Source organism: Sinocyclocheilus anshuiensis, unplaced genomic scaffold (genome assembly GCF_001515605.1).
Source record: "Sinocyclocheilus anshuiensis isolate Anshui unplaced genomic scaffold, SAMN03320099.WGS_v1.1 scaffold723, whole genome shotgun sequence".
Taxonomy (NCBI): domain Eukaryota; kingdom Metazoa; phylum Chordata; class Actinopteri; order Cypriniformes; family Cyprinidae; genus Sinocyclocheilus; species Sinocyclocheilus anshuiensis.
Window position 1 is genome coordinate 336,768 of NW_015551048.1, and position 16,050 is coordinate 352,817.

The 16,050-nt window shown below is 38.9% G+C and overlaps 3 protein-coding genes across 3 annotated transcripts in view; 1 reads left to right on the forward strand and 2 right to left on the reverse strand.

Moving 5' to 3' along the window:
- Positions 1–1,464: 1,464 nt before the first annotated feature.
- Positions 1,465–3,390, reverse strand: LOC107661909 (5-beta-cholestane-3-alpha,7-alpha-diol 12-alpha-hydroxylase-like). Its single transcript, XM_016451697.1, has one exon. The coding sequence runs from the start codon at positions 3,310–3,312 to the stop codon at positions 1,780–1,782; it is 1,533 nt and encodes a 510-aa protein (XP_016307183.1). The 5' UTR covers positions 3,313–3,390; the 3' UTR covers positions 1,465–1,779.
- Positions 3,391–7,580: 4,190 nt separating this feature from the next.
- LOC107661913 (atypical chemokine receptor 2-like) lies at positions 7,581–9,201 on the reverse strand. The gene has a single exon (XM_016451701.1). It carries the CDS (start codon positions 9,088–9,090, stop codon positions 8,002–8,004), a length of 1,089 nt encoding a protein of 362 aa, XP_016307187.1. The 5' UTR covers positions 9,091–9,201; the 3' UTR covers positions 7,581–8,001.
- Positions 9,202–12,098: 2,897 nt separating this feature from the next.
- The window catches only part of ftr01 (finTRIM family, member 1), a 10,194-nt gene continuing 6,242 nt past the window's right edge, over positions 12,099–16,050 (forward strand). The window contains exons 1-3 of the mRNA XM_016451690.1: positions 12,099–12,653; positions 13,602–13,697; positions 13,790–14,023. Of these exons, the coding sequence (XP_016307176.1) occupies positions 12,099–12,653; positions 13,602–13,697; positions 13,790–14,023 (885 nt within the window). The remainder of the gene's footprint in view (positions 12,654–13,601; positions 13,698–13,789; positions 14,024–16,050) is intronic.

Consider the following 16,050-nt stretch of genomic DNA (forward strand, 5'->3'; position numbering starts at 1 on the left):
ATAAAAGGCAGATAGAATGTAAACATGTTAAACTGTCTTCCTTATGAAACCGAAGTGCAATACACCGCACTTGTAAACAAGTACTGTGGAATGCAGATTTCGTCAATCTAATAATTTTTCAAAAATGTATAACAGAAGACAGAAAGCAAAGAAAATTTGCTCCATAGATTACAAATCTTACAATTACGAATCGTTTGTCACTTTATCACTGTAATTTGTCTGGGAATTAATCAGTTCGTTTTTAGTTCGTGGGGCAATTCACAAAAATATTTTAATTTAAATAGTCTTAGATATGCAGCAGAGTTTGACACTTCACCCAAATATGAAAATTCCATCATCATTTACTCATCCTCATGTCATTACAAACATTTTTTGGCATATATTTTTAACTGTTTTAATTATTTACACTTTAAATATTATGCTATAAAACTCATTGGGGTATAAAACAATTTGAACTCCACTAACATTGTGTTTCAAGAAAGTCATACATGTTTAGTAAAACATGAGGTTGTGTAATTGATGTTAGAATTTTCGTTGAACTGTGGAATTTTCATGTGAACTGTCCCTGAAATGTTTACTCTAAAAAGCATAGCAAACTTTTCCTCTCTTGCAGGGTCATAAATGACCTTTAGAAGCAACAGTTAGATGCATATCCATCATGTTGTCAATGACAATAGATTTTAATGATCATTTATATGTATTTATATTTGCTAAGGTATTTTATTCATTTTTGAGGAGATTTAAGCACATTTCAATCACTACTCACAAATCACCACTTTGCAATTGTGCACTTTGCAGACTGGGACATTGCATTAAAAATAATAAATCTGTTCTGTAATCATCTTCTAACTTGTACGGCTGAACAGCACATCAGATTCTTTATTTGCACAAGTGTTCTATGTTTTATATATATATATATATATATATATATATATATAGCAAACCAAATTAAATTAAATTCACATTTTAACAAATTCCTGGAATGTTAGATGAAAAACAAAAATAGGGGAAAAATGTACCACATATATTTTCAGCACACCAATTTGAACTATTAGAAACCAATAAACAAAACCACTGCAGGGGAAAACAAATGTGTATAACTGTAAACATAAAATCTTCAAATATTACAGCTAAGATGTAGCTCTTGTTCATGTGACAACTAGTCCCAATCTGTCCTATATTACATTTAACATTAATATATAAGAACTTATATCTCTGACATATTGTGGAGTAAATGAAGTGGACAGAACTGATGTTTTATTTTACCACTATATACTAATTTTATTATTTTCAGGCCTTGCAGACTGAACCTTTGTTATAAAGTTCCTTGGTGCAAAGGTCAAGACAATAAAGTTGACCCTATATGAGTCTTTTTTTCCCTGGTTCAGAATCACAATAAGGAACAACAAAAAGACAAGGAGTTTAATATATTTATTTTATATATAATATATACCTCATATATCTTGTTTTTCTCTTAAATAGCAAACAAGCAATCAGCACAATATGTTGATATTTTTATAAAGGTATATTTATTATGCACAAAATTACCCTTTTTTATAAATATCCTGTTCCTATGTATGCTGTGCACTGATACAGTCTTTGGGCAACACAGAGTAAATACAAGCTCATTGAACTGTTGAAACGTTCAGGTTGTGAGATACTTCGGGATAATTTAGGACCTAGTAAATGTGAGCATGTCCGTTTTAAAGCCCGCTTTCATTAAGGAATATTGTTGAAGCGTCAGTGTGAGATCACAGAATAATATTAAGATGAAACCTTTTAAAATCTGAGTCTGTATCTAAACTGGATGTCTTTAGTTGGCTGCATGGAGCCAAAGCCCCATCGTCTGATATCAATACCTGGAATCTCTTCATTGGGATTTTTCAGCTCAAAGTCAAAGTAGGACAGCATGAGAAAGAGAAACTGCTTCAGCTCATTTGTGGCGAAGAATCTTCCCGGACACATAGTGGTTCCTGCTCCCCAAGGCATGTTGTAGTACTTGAGTTTCTTTCCACCTTTGTAGAAATCAGTCTTTTTGCTTCCATCTGGCGTGAGAAAACGGTCATACTTGAAGGTGTAGGGATCTGGGTAAACTTCTGGGTCCACCTGAACGGCTATGTAGGGGAAAACCGCCACTCTGTCACCCTTACGGATCTTGTACTCTTGTCCGCTGGCCATGCTGATGGTCAAATCCTGCAAAACGGCTCTCGTAAGGACCGGGGCAGCTGTCAGACGGAGGGTCTCCTCGACTGCGCTGTCTAGGATGGGAGTTTTAAGGAGCATATCCCTAGTCAGGTCAATCAGCGGCCCGCCTCGTTTCACCTCCTGCCCCGTTTCTCTGAGAATCTCCTCGACTTCTTTCTTCACGGCGTTCATTGCGTCAGGGTGCTTCATCAGGTACAAGAGCAGCCAGAAAGCCGCAGGACCCGTGTTTCCCTGAGAGGCCCACAGAAGCAGAAACATGAATCGATCCTGCATGTACTCCTGCATGCCCTGTTCGTCTCTCACCTGTTGCTGGTCACTGACCCAGCCGCTGATGTTGTCTCTGGATCTCATCTTCTGCACTGAAAGCGTGCTCCAGAACAGCCTTTTCAAACGCTCGGCTTCCATCTTCTCACTAGGTCCCAGGACACCATAAGCCAGATTCGGGAATAACTGGTCATATTTTCTGAATTCCTTGAAAAGTTCGTCCGAATGCTGCCGGTCAATTTCCTTCGCTTTGTCCAAAGTCCCTGTACTTTTGACCGACTCGTTCCCAAACAGAGCCAGATAGCCAGCGCGAAACACAATGTTGTAGCTGTATGTAAAGAGTCCGGTTTCTTGCCATTGCTTGTCATCTCCTGATCCAACGCTATGGAGCATCAGATTCTGAAGATTGGACATCATTGCCTGAGTCATGACGACCAGACCATCTCCCATGAGATGTTTGGTACTTGATGCTTGGAGAACCTTGTGTTCGATTTCCATGGAATTATAGCCAAATACTCTCGCAACCAGCTGTTCTGCAAATTTAGTAAAATCCAGCTTTGTTCTGGCCTCTTTGACCACAGAGCCGAAAGAGAGTGGATCTGTGATAAAATGGAAATAAAAGCCTCCCAGCTGGACTGTGAAAATATCTCCGTGTTTTTCTTTCATTCTCTGCAGGAATTTGGCCGTGTCCTTCCTGAATTCCAGCACATGGCCAAACCAGGGAATAGGGCCCTTATCTAGAGGGGGCTCTCCAGCTCGTCTGCGGCGAAAAGACCCCAGAAGGTAGAGGGCACCTATGACAGAGATGAATAGAGCAAGCAGGATTTGGAGGAGGCTGCCCATGTTCCTCTTTGGCGTTCTCTTGGCTGCGCTCTGCTCTGTTTTTAATTCCTCTTTCTTGGCAACTGTGTTAATGCCCCGCCCCTGCTCTCATCACGTGACCTCATGCAGTGGAGGAAATGACTCTCAGTGACTCTAAAGTTTCTCTACAATATTAGTTTTTGTCTCTGGAGTTACCATTTTTGTAATTATATCATGTTTTTATGTTGTTGTTTTTTTGTGCCATATTTTACAACATCAGACACTATTCAGATAATTTATGTAATCATCTTTTAATAAACATTAAACCATTTAATTTCTAAAACTAATTCTATATTAACTAACAAATGGTCTGAGAAAAGGAAAAATAGGGGTAACACTAGTTTAGGGGCCATTTCTCACTTATTAGCATGCATATTACTAGCATGTTTGCTGTTCATTACTTATTAAGCCCATATTAATGCCTTATTCTGCATAACCATATTTTAGATCCCTTAATCATATCCCATACCTAAACTTAACAACTACCTTACTAACTATTAATAAGCAGCAGATTAGAAGTTTATTGAGACAAAGGTTGTACTTAATAGTTAGTTAATAGTGAAAATTTGTCCTCAAAAATGTGACCAAAATAGGATTTAAATCACAAACTGCAAGAACAAAAGATTAATAAAACTATGAGCTAAATTAATAGTTTAATACTAATTATTCACATACTATGGGTAGCTGTGAGAAAACAGCAGTGAAGAATAGCTTATGCTGAATTTAGTATATACTGTCTAGCGCCTACATAACATTCTGCAGATAATGTAATGATGTAGAAGGGAAAGGATCAAAGGTATTCTTATCATTGAGATAAGAGAGATCTGGTTGCAGTAGTTAGACATGACCTTGATGGTGCAATAAAGGTTACCTTGAAGTTAGGTGGAGTATATTTCAAAACACTACAACAGGTCATAACGTAATGCCACATTTAGTAAGACTTCGCCTTCGTTGCATGATAGATCATGATGAGTGGAGGACCCTACAGTGTATGTCATTTTCTTCCAGCCCAAAGGGTGCTTCATCCTACTTTGCTAATAAAATGTAAAGCAAGTAAACAATATACTGTTGCCGGAATAAACCACTCAAAGTTGCAAGAAACAGCGTAACTCTAGTTTGGCATCTGAATGCAAACACACAGTGACCTACCGTGGAAATATTTAAAGGGATCGTTCACCCAAAAAGGAAAATTCTGTCATAAATTACTCACCCATATGTTGTTCCAAACCCGTAAAACTTTCATTCTTCTTCGGAACACAAATGAAGATATTTGCAATGAAATCTGAGAGGTTCCTCTCACAAGTGTTGGGAGTAACTTATTACAAGAAACATGAGTTACGTAATCAGATTACTTTTTTAAGTAACTAATAAAGTATCTGAGTTACTTTTTCAAATGACTTTACAGTTGCCAAAAATATAACTAATGGGTTTTTGTTATTAAAAAAACAAATAGGCAAGCCCCAGAAGTAATGCAAAAGTAACGCAATGTATTACTTTCCATAAAAAGTAACTAAGTAACGCTAAGTAAAGTAAATTAGTTACTTTTTTTGTGGAGTAACGTTGCTTTTAAAAGTAACTTTCCCCAACACCACCTGTCCCTCCATTGACAGCCTACACAACTATCACTTTCAAGGCCCAGAAAGGTAGTAAAGACATCAGTGAAGTAATCCATGTGACTCCAGTGGTTCAACCTTCATTTTATGAGGCGATGGAAATGCTTTTTGTGCACAGAAAAACAAAAATAACTTCATTTAGCAATTTCTTCACTTCCGCATCAATCTCTAACGCATGTTCATGAAACATATTCATCTATCTATCTATCTATCTATCTATCTGTCTGTCTGTCTGTCTGTCTGTTTTTCTAATAGACTGTATTGCCTTCGAACATTTAGACTTTAATCTTTCAAACTATTTTAAACTGAAAACTATTTCAGACTGAAAACCGTCAAACTTTTAAAACTTTTTTAAACTTCTAAAACTTTTTTAAACTTTTCAAACGTTCTGGTCTGGCTTTCTCAAGCCAACTTCAAAGTTTGTCTCGACAAACTTTTTTATCTAGTTAAGTTGGCTTGAGAAAGCCAACTTACTGATATACTATTTAAACTTATTATTATTCTTCTGAGCCAAAATGTAAACACTATCTCTTCCTAGAGCTTTCAAGCTACAACCACCAAACTCGGGCACTGTGACAGATATATGTTGTGTTGATGCAAAAGCAGACGTTTTCATGATACAGCCCGTCTCCCTGTGTTGCACTGAAGAGGAATTGTGTATGCAGTTCTGCATTGATGCTACGTAAGGTCTTGGTTTATTAAAAACAAAAAAAAAAGACTTGCCTGCTCTTGATCTCATGTGCACTGATTGCTAGCTTTGATCTCTTCCTGCCTGACCACTATTTTGTTCTCCACTGAACCATCTGAGAAATGGCTTTATTTCACTTTTAATAAAGATTTACCAATAGCTAGCACCAGCGCGAATCCTCTTTTGACAATAAAAAACTACTGTCAGGATTTACTAAAGACACGCAGTGAAACATTAGCAATGAAAAGGTGTAGACAGTTAATTTTACAGCTGACCTTAATGCATATGCATTTGTAGGAGTTTCTCTTTCAGACGCTAAATTTATGGGAGGAAAGTATTTAAATAAATTGTGCAACATGATTTACTAAGGTTTGCTGGAATCAGTTTACAGGTCAGTCATGCAGTTACAGACTGAAGACTAAGGCAGTATACATGGAAACAAACCAGTGTATACAGGATACACATGTATTGTGATTTGACTTTAACATCCGTCTATTCTCCAAATCCGCTCATTCTCTGTAGGGGCATAGGGATGCTGTGGCCACAGGGCTCACACACACACACACACACACAATTTAATGTCTCCAGTTCACTTATGCCACATGTCTTTGATTTGTGGGGGAATCCCACAAAGACACAAGGAGAGCATAGTAACTTCACGTAGAAAGTCCTCTTGGCTAGAATTTGAACTGGTACCTTCAGAATACTTGATAATTTAAACTGTTTTCGTAGAAAGAACCCTTTTCTCTAAAGTTTTTGAAACTAAAACATTTGCTAAACAATTGCAATTTCAATTTTACCTCCTCAAAAATACACCATTCACTATGCATCTAGGCTTTCAGACTTCTCTTTTCAGCTGTTAATGTTAATAAAGGCCCTAGTGATTGCCACTGTACGTCCTGATACAATACAGCTGATAAAAAACGGGTAACACATGTTCATAGGTGAACTGCTGTCATAAACTGTAACCTCGCTTTTTTGAGCTGGAGAGCGATCATTTAAATGGGCCTTGAACTTTGCATTATTGATACAGGTTTTTTGTTAGTTTGTGTTTTGCTATGAGAGACAAGGCTTTTAAACAACTTATAAAGACTGAATTTGACCTTCCATTGTAAATTTCTGGGAAAAGATTTTAAAAAGTCCAAATATAAAATACCATTTTATGTCAAAAAATGGTATGGCCTGGTTCTTTCATTTGGAATTTGTCATATGATGTTGCTAAAAAGAACATTATTTTGTGTATTTGGTGTAATGAAATGTGTTTATGCGGATTAAGGTTCAAAAAACACATTATTTTCCACATACTGTACATTATTGTTTCTCCTCTATGCCCCGCCTTTCTGAAACGCGTCGATTTTTATAAAGCTCATCGTTCTGAAAAGCAAGGTGTGCTCTGATTGGCCAGCTATCCAGTGCGTTGTAATTGGCCGAATACCTCAAGCGTGTGACAGAAATGTTACGCCCCTTACCATACTGTGTTTCCATCATACAGTCTAAGTTTTCCATGTGTCCAGCATGAGGGAAAGGAAAAATTGAAATCGCATCATATGACTCCTTTAATGTCTAAATTTTAAATGATAATTTATTAAAATAAATCCTGGTAAAGACATAAAGACTATTAAAAATAGGTTTAAAACGTTTCAAAATACCACTGTCTTGCATAACAATATAAGCAAAATGTACCGCATAATATAAACAAAATATCACAGCAGCTTTGGTAAAAGTGGAATACATTATTGTTTCTTTTAAATATCTATTGTAATAAATATATTTTGTATACAACAGTGAAGTTATGCCTCAAATGTGAATGTGTGCATATTGTGTGCTTGACTACCAAGAAAAATTCCATTAATTCTGATTCTGATATCAAAACATCACATCTATCCAAACTTCACTGAAGTTCTTGAAGATAAAAATAAAAAAGGCTAAATATCCATTGAGCATTGTTAAATTGTGCACCTAAGTTCTAACGGAGTAATTTTTAATCTGAAGGGTGAAGGGTCAAGGCTACCGTTATCTTTATGATAAGAATGTTGGGGAAAGACCACTGGGTGAACTGATATCTCAGAATCACTGAACTGTTGAAAGCAGTGTCAATTCATGAGCATTTTAGTTAGACAGCAAAATGGTGATATACAGTATTTTGATCCTTTTTGGAAACCTCACAGGCTCACACATGCATGAATTTGTCTTTGGTTTTATATTTGCTAAATCAGCCATTGCTTGTGGAAAGAACTTCAACAAATTTTACTGAAAACATTATGTATTGGCATATAAACTCAAGCTAACATAAACAGTGAAAAGAGTAGTGCAGTGTAAACAGCACTGTTGGCATAACTATTAAAAGCTGCGATAAACGAAATGAAGCTTTTACATTGGCTCAGGTAAGAAGTTATTAGGTCGTTCAGCACTAATGCTCAGGTCATGAGCTTGATATCGCTGAACCGCCTTCAACTCTATAGCTCTGCCCTGACTTGACATGACAGATGAACTGTTGGATTCCTCAAGCAGATACTCCCTTGGGGTTTTGCAGGCATTTCTGAGTCGTCGCCAGACTTTTTTGTTTAAAAAGATGTACAGAACAGGATTGATGAAAACATGCATGAAAGCGATACATTCTGTCACATGAATGGCAAAGTCAAAGTGTATGTTAGTGGTGCATGCATAAAAAATGTGAAGGTCTTGCAAAGCATACAGGAAAATGAGCACACTGTAGGGGAACCAAAGGAGAAAAAACATGACGGTGAATCCAGCTTCGTGTCTAAACACCTTGAACGCGCTCCTCACCTCAGCAACACATGGTAGTCTGATGGAACAGAATAGGAGCACTAGAAACGGTACGACGAACCCAAGTATGTTCATCTGAAATCTTGCATAGATTTTCCAACCGACTTTATCATTGAAGTGATAAGTACAAATGTACTGGTCGTGCAACGTTTGCGTCTCAACGAAGCTGACAGGAACAGCCGCACCCAAAACTGAGAAAAGCCACACCAAAATGCACACGATAGTATTCCTCTTTGGACTTTTGAAGATGCTGGTGGTAGAAGCAACACATGCAAGGTCCATAAATTTCTCCAAGCTCAGACTAGCAACAAACAGGTTGCTGCTATACAAACTCACCATGTAAACCAATGAGATTGCCTTACAGCTTAGATCACCAAAGATCCACTCATTGCTGGCATACACTGCCCAGAAGGGAAGGCTGAGTGTGAAAAGAATATCCGATATGACCATGTGCAGAGGCAACACCTTCCTCAGAGATTTGTATTTGATGAACAATGTTAGAAGGGTAAAATTAGCAATAATGCTCAATGCACAAGTAATGGAGTAGAACACAGGTAGAAACACATGGCTGAATTCCTTTACATGTGTCTTCTTGCAGAGCCCAAATCCCTCAAGTCCTTCTGCGTTATAATAGTCCTCATAGCTGTAGTCCTCTGGGTTTAAAACATCCATGGTTTGTAATCGGCTCCGAGTCTTTGTTGCAGATTACTGAGTGAGAATCAGTTCCCCATCAGTATGACACTCCAGGACACTTGCCCTTAAGCTTTTTTAATTTCAGTCTCCAGGAAACAAAACAAAGCCTGGAAAATATTAGCATGCAGTGAACACCCCCTGAATTTCTGATTCTAAGGCAATGAATCAGAGGAGTCTGCCGTGTAAAAGCTTTTTTTTTTTAGAGTAGACCTATATCAACAGTAAGAGAGGAAATATGCTTCGCTGAGCATTGGGAGGAGCAGGAAAACAGTCTCTGTAATCTGCCTCACACACACACACACACACTTTAAATGCAGCAGTCGTTTTGTTTTTCTGATGTGTTTACTACTAATACATTCTGAAAATGAGAGAAATAGCTCGCTTTCTTCCAACTGGCCTTTTACCAATAAAATACTGTGCGTGATGGCATCATCATTAAAGCAAACAAATTTTAGGAATATTGTTAAATAAATAAATACATACATAAATATAAATAAATATGGTTCCAACATCATTTTTAAATAACATTATATTACAACTATATTACATGTTATTCAATTGTATACTATACACCCAAAATGTATTTTATTAACAAGTGTCACATTTTTTCATTATGCAGAGTATTTAGATAAACTGTAAAAAAAAAAAAAAAAAAAAGAGGAAAGAAAGAAATTCTTAGGTTTAGTCAGCTTGTAATATGAAGTTGTACCTAGTGAGAACTTGGATATTTATTTTAATTCATTCAAAATTTTACATTGAAGACATTTTTTAACAGTGACGATTCAGTGCAGTTGTAAACCATTTTATTTTTCTGTTTAACTTTTATTAGACTGCAGATCGAAATTAATGCTTGGTAATAGGCTTATCATTTCTAAGATGTGAGAAAATAATGCTTATTCTGAATATATAGAGAAGCCAGCTTGATTCTGTAATAACAAGAGAGGCAGGGAGAAAAAGGAAGGCAGACAGACGGGTGTGGCTCTAAACAGGGACGCCCCTATGGTTTCTGGCCCCCCTGAACAGCATACTAACTCGGACACCCTCGGTAGAAACTGTGTTCCGGGGGTTGTTTGCGTCGGGCCCCCTCTCTGATCAGGGCCCTTGGAACTGTCCTAACCTTCCCCCGTTATGCTACCCCTGGCTCTAAATGCAAGAGGTTTAATAAATGAAAGAACAAAACAGGAAACTGGGAAACAGGGAACTAAAATTAAACAAAAACATAAAGGATAACCCTGACAAGAATACATGGAACACGGAAGGAAATGGAAACACTGGAGACATCCAAATCAGAGGTTACATCCACAACGACTGACCCCAAAATGAGTGATTAAAAGCTTTGAGGCATGCATCAAGCACGCAGTATAGATTCCAGTGAAGCCTCGTTTTGGGGGTGTATTGTTTTCACACGACTGACAACAAAGAAAGCTTCATTCTCTCTCTAGTCACGTGCGTGCTTCACTTTGCTTGTCAGAAGGTTCGAACCCCAAATCATCTTTTACGAGTTTTCATTCAAACTTCAGTTACATTTTTAAATACCTAGTCAAACATGTAGAATACAAATTATTCAAGGCAAAATACTTGACATGTACAACGTTGTTATTCATATGTGTACGTTGTTCTTCTATTACACCATATTGATATTCGTTTATACTGGCATTTATTGACATTTTAATGCGTAGATTAATTTATCAGAGGGAGAAATTGAACACACACACACAAACACACAATGAAACTTTGGCTGGTGTGGTGGCAGCTTCATCCAACAGTTTGGCTTTTGGCTGCTTTATTTATTACTGACCACCAGATTGCGCTGTTTTCAACACTCCGGAAGCTTTGCATCTTTTCTGGAACTGTAATGGGAATACCTCAGAAGCTGATTTCCACATTCCTAACACAAGGGAAAACACAGGGCATATAAACACAAGGGATAATGAGAGAACTAGAAACACCTGGGAAAAATTGGCCTAATTAAACAGCAAAAACAAGAATCTCAAACTTCAACATGAAAGTCTAGAAATGATGGGGGATATGTTACAGTGAAATTGGATACATTTTTACATTTGTTTTTCACTGGTTTCTATGTGCTTTTGATGCAACATGTCATGGCATTTGTGTCCAGAGTAGAAATGTTAAGCCGCAGTTCAAGTTGTTCATGATAGCTCATTCTGAAACACTCGGAAACCAACAGCAGTCGATCAAAAGTCCCTGAAACAGTTAAAAATGCCAACATCACGGCAGTACCCATGCCTTCATCAGCAGACATGCCATCTAGTAAACGAACCTCCCTGAGAGGCCAGTCGCACTTAGGTGTAGAGTGCGGTCTAGCCAACAGGGATGAAGGAAATCAGGGAGATGGGCTGAAAAAATTAGACACAATATAGAGCGCCTTAGTTTTCGTGGCCACTATTTCAGGTTGCAGAAGTATTTTTTCCGTTAATTTTCCCATAAGGATTTAAAAAAAAAGCTCTTTATTAAAACGTTATAAGCCATAAACCAAACCAACCAGCTACAAGGTAAATCACAAAATTACATACTTTTCTTTGAAGTACAAAATTAGTCTACTTTCTAAAAAGGTCCATCATATTAGGAATAATTTTAAGTTAACTCGAAGTTTAGCTTACCTGTAAAGAAGAAACTCTGCAAGTTCGTTGTATGGACCCACACACACACACACATATGTATGCATGTATATGTATGCACTGTATACATACTTCAACAATATATACATTAACAATAGATGCTCACATACCACCATTTCAATTACATAGAATGGGATATTGTAAATGTAATGTGTAAGTAAATGTTAAAGTGTAAAACTCAGTGTCATGTTACAGTGTTATAAAGGTGAGTCAAACCATGCAGACATACCGGTTTTTCACACTTTACTGAAACAGAACCAGGAAATATTTCAGTTTGTCAGCTGAGTGTCACTGAAGTGTTGTCAAGCTGTTGTATGTGCATCTCTGTTTGTATGTACATCTATTAAAATGGCAGAAGCCAGTTTTTCTCAGGACCAGTTCAGCTGCTCAGTGTGTCTGGATCTCTTGAAGGATCCAGTGACTATTCCCTGTGGACACAGTTACTGTATGAGCTGTATTACAGACTGCTGGAAACAGAAGAGAGTCTACAGATGCCCTCAGTGCAGACACACCTTCACTTCAAGACCTGCTTTATGTAAGAATGTCATAATTGCTGAAATGGTGGAGAAACTGAAGACGACAGACTTACAAACAGCTGAACCTGGAGATGTGGAGTGTGATGTCTGTACTGGGAAGAAATACAAAGCGGTCAAGTCCTGTGTGGAGTGTCTGAACTCTTACTGTCAAAGTCATTTTGAACAACATGAGAATCTCTTTAAAGACAGGAGACACAATCTGATGGATCCCATTAGACGACTCCATGAGATGATCTGCCCAAAACACAACAAACAACTGGAAATCTACTGTCGTACTGACCAGCAGTTCATTTGTTTTCCGTGTTTGATTGACGAACATAAAAACCATGACACTGTAACAGCTGAAGCAGAAAGGACAGAGAAACAGGTATGAACTGAAATTAGACTCTAATGTGCTAATGCTTAATGCTAAAATATAGCTGCAAGCAGCAATTAAGGGGCCAAGCACAACAGAGGCAAAATGAGGAGGTAAAAATGACACTGAGCACCAGAACAACTGCAGCAATGAATAATTAAAGACATTTTAAGATTTTACTCAAATCATAAATAAAACCACTATATGACTAGTTTATTCACTAGTTTAATGGTTTATCACTTTTGGCCAATAGGTGGCGTTGTTATAAAATGTATGCGGGGTGTTCAGTGTGAGGTGACAATGACACAGAAAGTTTGGTGTGACTGTGTCAGAGTTACAGCCTCAGATGCAGTTTGGCATCATGTCATCAAATTCAAAGATTCGTTCAACGCAAACCATTTCGTCTATCGACAAAATCTGACATGAATTTGGTGAAAATCTGACCAGCGGTCTAGGAGTTGTTTTGAAAACATTTTCATTATAATTTTGATTATAATGTTTGTTTCCCCTGAAACGTTTTGATTACCTTCAGATACCAAATTTCATAAGGATATGCAAATGCATTCATAAAATACAGCTTTTTACAAAATTCAAATTGGCCGATGCCAATAATGGGAATACTGGATATCATTTCGCTTGCTATGTCTCAGTACATCGTAGCCATTTTTCATATCTCCCAACCACTAGGTGGCACTGTGCCAAAGTTATTAGCAGAAATGTGAGTGCAAATTTGAACTGTTGGTGGCGCTAGAGGGTTTTTGAGTTAGAGACTCCAAAATTGCTGTTTTTTTATTGTTAAGACTGTCCTCTCTCTGTGTGCCAAATTTCATAACTTTCCTGTAAGCGGTTCTATGGGCTGCCATATGCAAAATCCCATATCATTATCATGAAAGTATTAGAAATGTACTTACATACTGATTTGGTGTCTGAGATTATACAGCCTTTTCGTTTTCCCAACAGAGGCTTTTGGGAGAAACACAAAGAAAATTCCAGCAGGGAATTCAGGAGAGACAGAATCAGCTCCAGGAGCTGAGAGACGCTGTGAAGTCTCATAAGGTGAGTTTGACTTTCATTCCCGTTGAAGCTCATTGTGTCTTTCAGGCTGTGTGAGGCAGCAGTAAGTGCTTATTGTGATGTGTGTCTGACAGCGCTCTGCACAAGCAGCAGTGGACGACACTGAGAGGATCTTTACTCAGCTCACCCGCTCCATTGAGAGAAGCCGCTCTCAGGTGATACAGTTGATCAGAGCTCAGGAAGAGGCTGCAGTGAGTCGAGCTGAAGGACTCTTACTGCAATTAGAGAAGGAGATTGATGATCTGATGAGTAGAAATGCTGAACTGGAGCAGCTTTTACACACAGATGATCACGTCCATTTCCTGCAGGTAATAGAGATCTGAAACACAAAACAATGGTAGTCTTTTCTTTGTTCTAAGTAAACTTGGTCTCATTCACTAATAATTATGTGGACTATTTCATATTTTTACGTGCAGGAGAAAAATGTACACCTAAACAACACACTACTCCTGCAAATATAATTACCATCTTACCATGATTATGTGCTTTTACCTACTTGTGATTTCAGTGGTTCCTACATTAGAATTTAAAATTGTACATTTTAAATTATGAAAATATTTGGTGAATCTATGAAAGAATACTCTGGGACTTTGCGAAAGATCCAAGTGCAGCTTTAAATAAGAGTCACATAAGACAAAAGACTGAGAGCACCAGCCCAGGGTACTACAAAAAAACAGATGTCAGCAAAACCCAAACAGAAACACAGTGCAATACTACAGCACCCAATGCTAAGTGAACATAGGGTATAAATAGGGGAATTAACAAGGCTAATGACACACAGCTGGAAACAATGAGACCTGATAGACCAAGCAAAGGGTGATGGGAAATAAAGTCCACAGGCAATAGGCAATGATACGGGAGGAGTGCCCACTGGTGGCTGTCATGGACACTCCAGCTAATGGGTGTGACATACGGCAGATGGACTGGAATGAGCTCAGGAGTGAACTCATAAACTTGAGTGGGCTCAGAAGTGGATTCATGGACTAGAACCGGCTCTGGAGCAGACTGGAGTGGACTGGAGTGAACTCTGGAATGAACTCGTAGACTTGAGCGGGCTCAGGAGTGGATTCATAGACTGGAGCAGGATCTGGAGCGGACTCGTAAACTGGAGCAAGCTCTGGAGTGAACTTCTAGACTTAAGCAGGCTCAGGAGCAGATTCGAAGACTGGAATTAACTCTGGAGCAGACTCAAAGGCTGGAGCGGGCTCAAGAGCGGACTTGAAGACTGAAGTGGGCTCTGGAGTGTACTCTGAGGGCTCCCGGACTGGAGCAGCTCTGGAGTTGGCTCTGAGGGCTCCCGGACTGGAATGGTTCATGAGTGAACTCTGAAGGCTCCCGGACTGGAGTGGGTTCATGAGTGGACTCTGAAGGCTCCCGGACTGGAACAGCTCTAGAGTGGACTCTGAGGGCTCCCAGACTGGAGTGGGCTCTGGAGTGGACTCTGAGGGCTCTTGGACTGGTCAGGTTTCTGGATTGGATTCTGAGGCTGAGGCCCTTGAGATACCAGCTGCTCTGGCCGAAATCAGCGGTGGATCCGCCAAACTAGCGATCAGCCCCAAGTGTCTTTGCAATGCCTGATTGTGTTCAATTGCAAGGTTCACGATGACTGGGAACACAGGAGTGGCATAACAGGTTCTGATGTGGCAGCCAAAACAGCTGGAGGCTCAGGTGTGGCAGCCATCTTATGAAGAGACTCTGGGCTGGTGGTCATCTTGTAAAGAGGCTCTAGAACAACCTCCTCTGAAGCGGACTCTGGAGCTACTTCCTCTGGAGCAGGCTCAGGATTGACAGGAGTGTACCTTGCTGCCCTCCTCCTTCTCGACTTTTGCTCGAGTGTGGGAATCGATGAAGGGTCCAGGACTTGACTTGCCAAGGGAGGTGGGGATGGGACAGTCCCTGCAGGTAAAGTCTGGTGGTGGTATACTACCTTTCCCTCCTAGTGGAGCTGCAAGTACCTGGAGAAGATCCATAAATCCAATGATGTTACCAGGTGTTTATCCAAGCAGAGGTTAAAATGTCCTTAATGTCCGCATCCTGACAACCCAGCCTGTCCGCCCTTGTCCAAACTTCTGGGCGAAAGCCCACACCTCCATTTCCTTTTAGCAAAGTCTCTTCAGCTTTTGGAGACAGACTTGTCTATCAGGGAATCTTGTCCCTCTTGCTGCTGGATCAGTATTGGCTGTAGTGTTCTGTCACAGAATACTCTGACTTTGCGAATAGGGCTGTGACGGTGGCAGATTTTTACCACCGCGGTGGCGCAGTGTTGATATATATATATATATATATATATATATATATATATAATTAATATTAATATTAATATTATATATATACT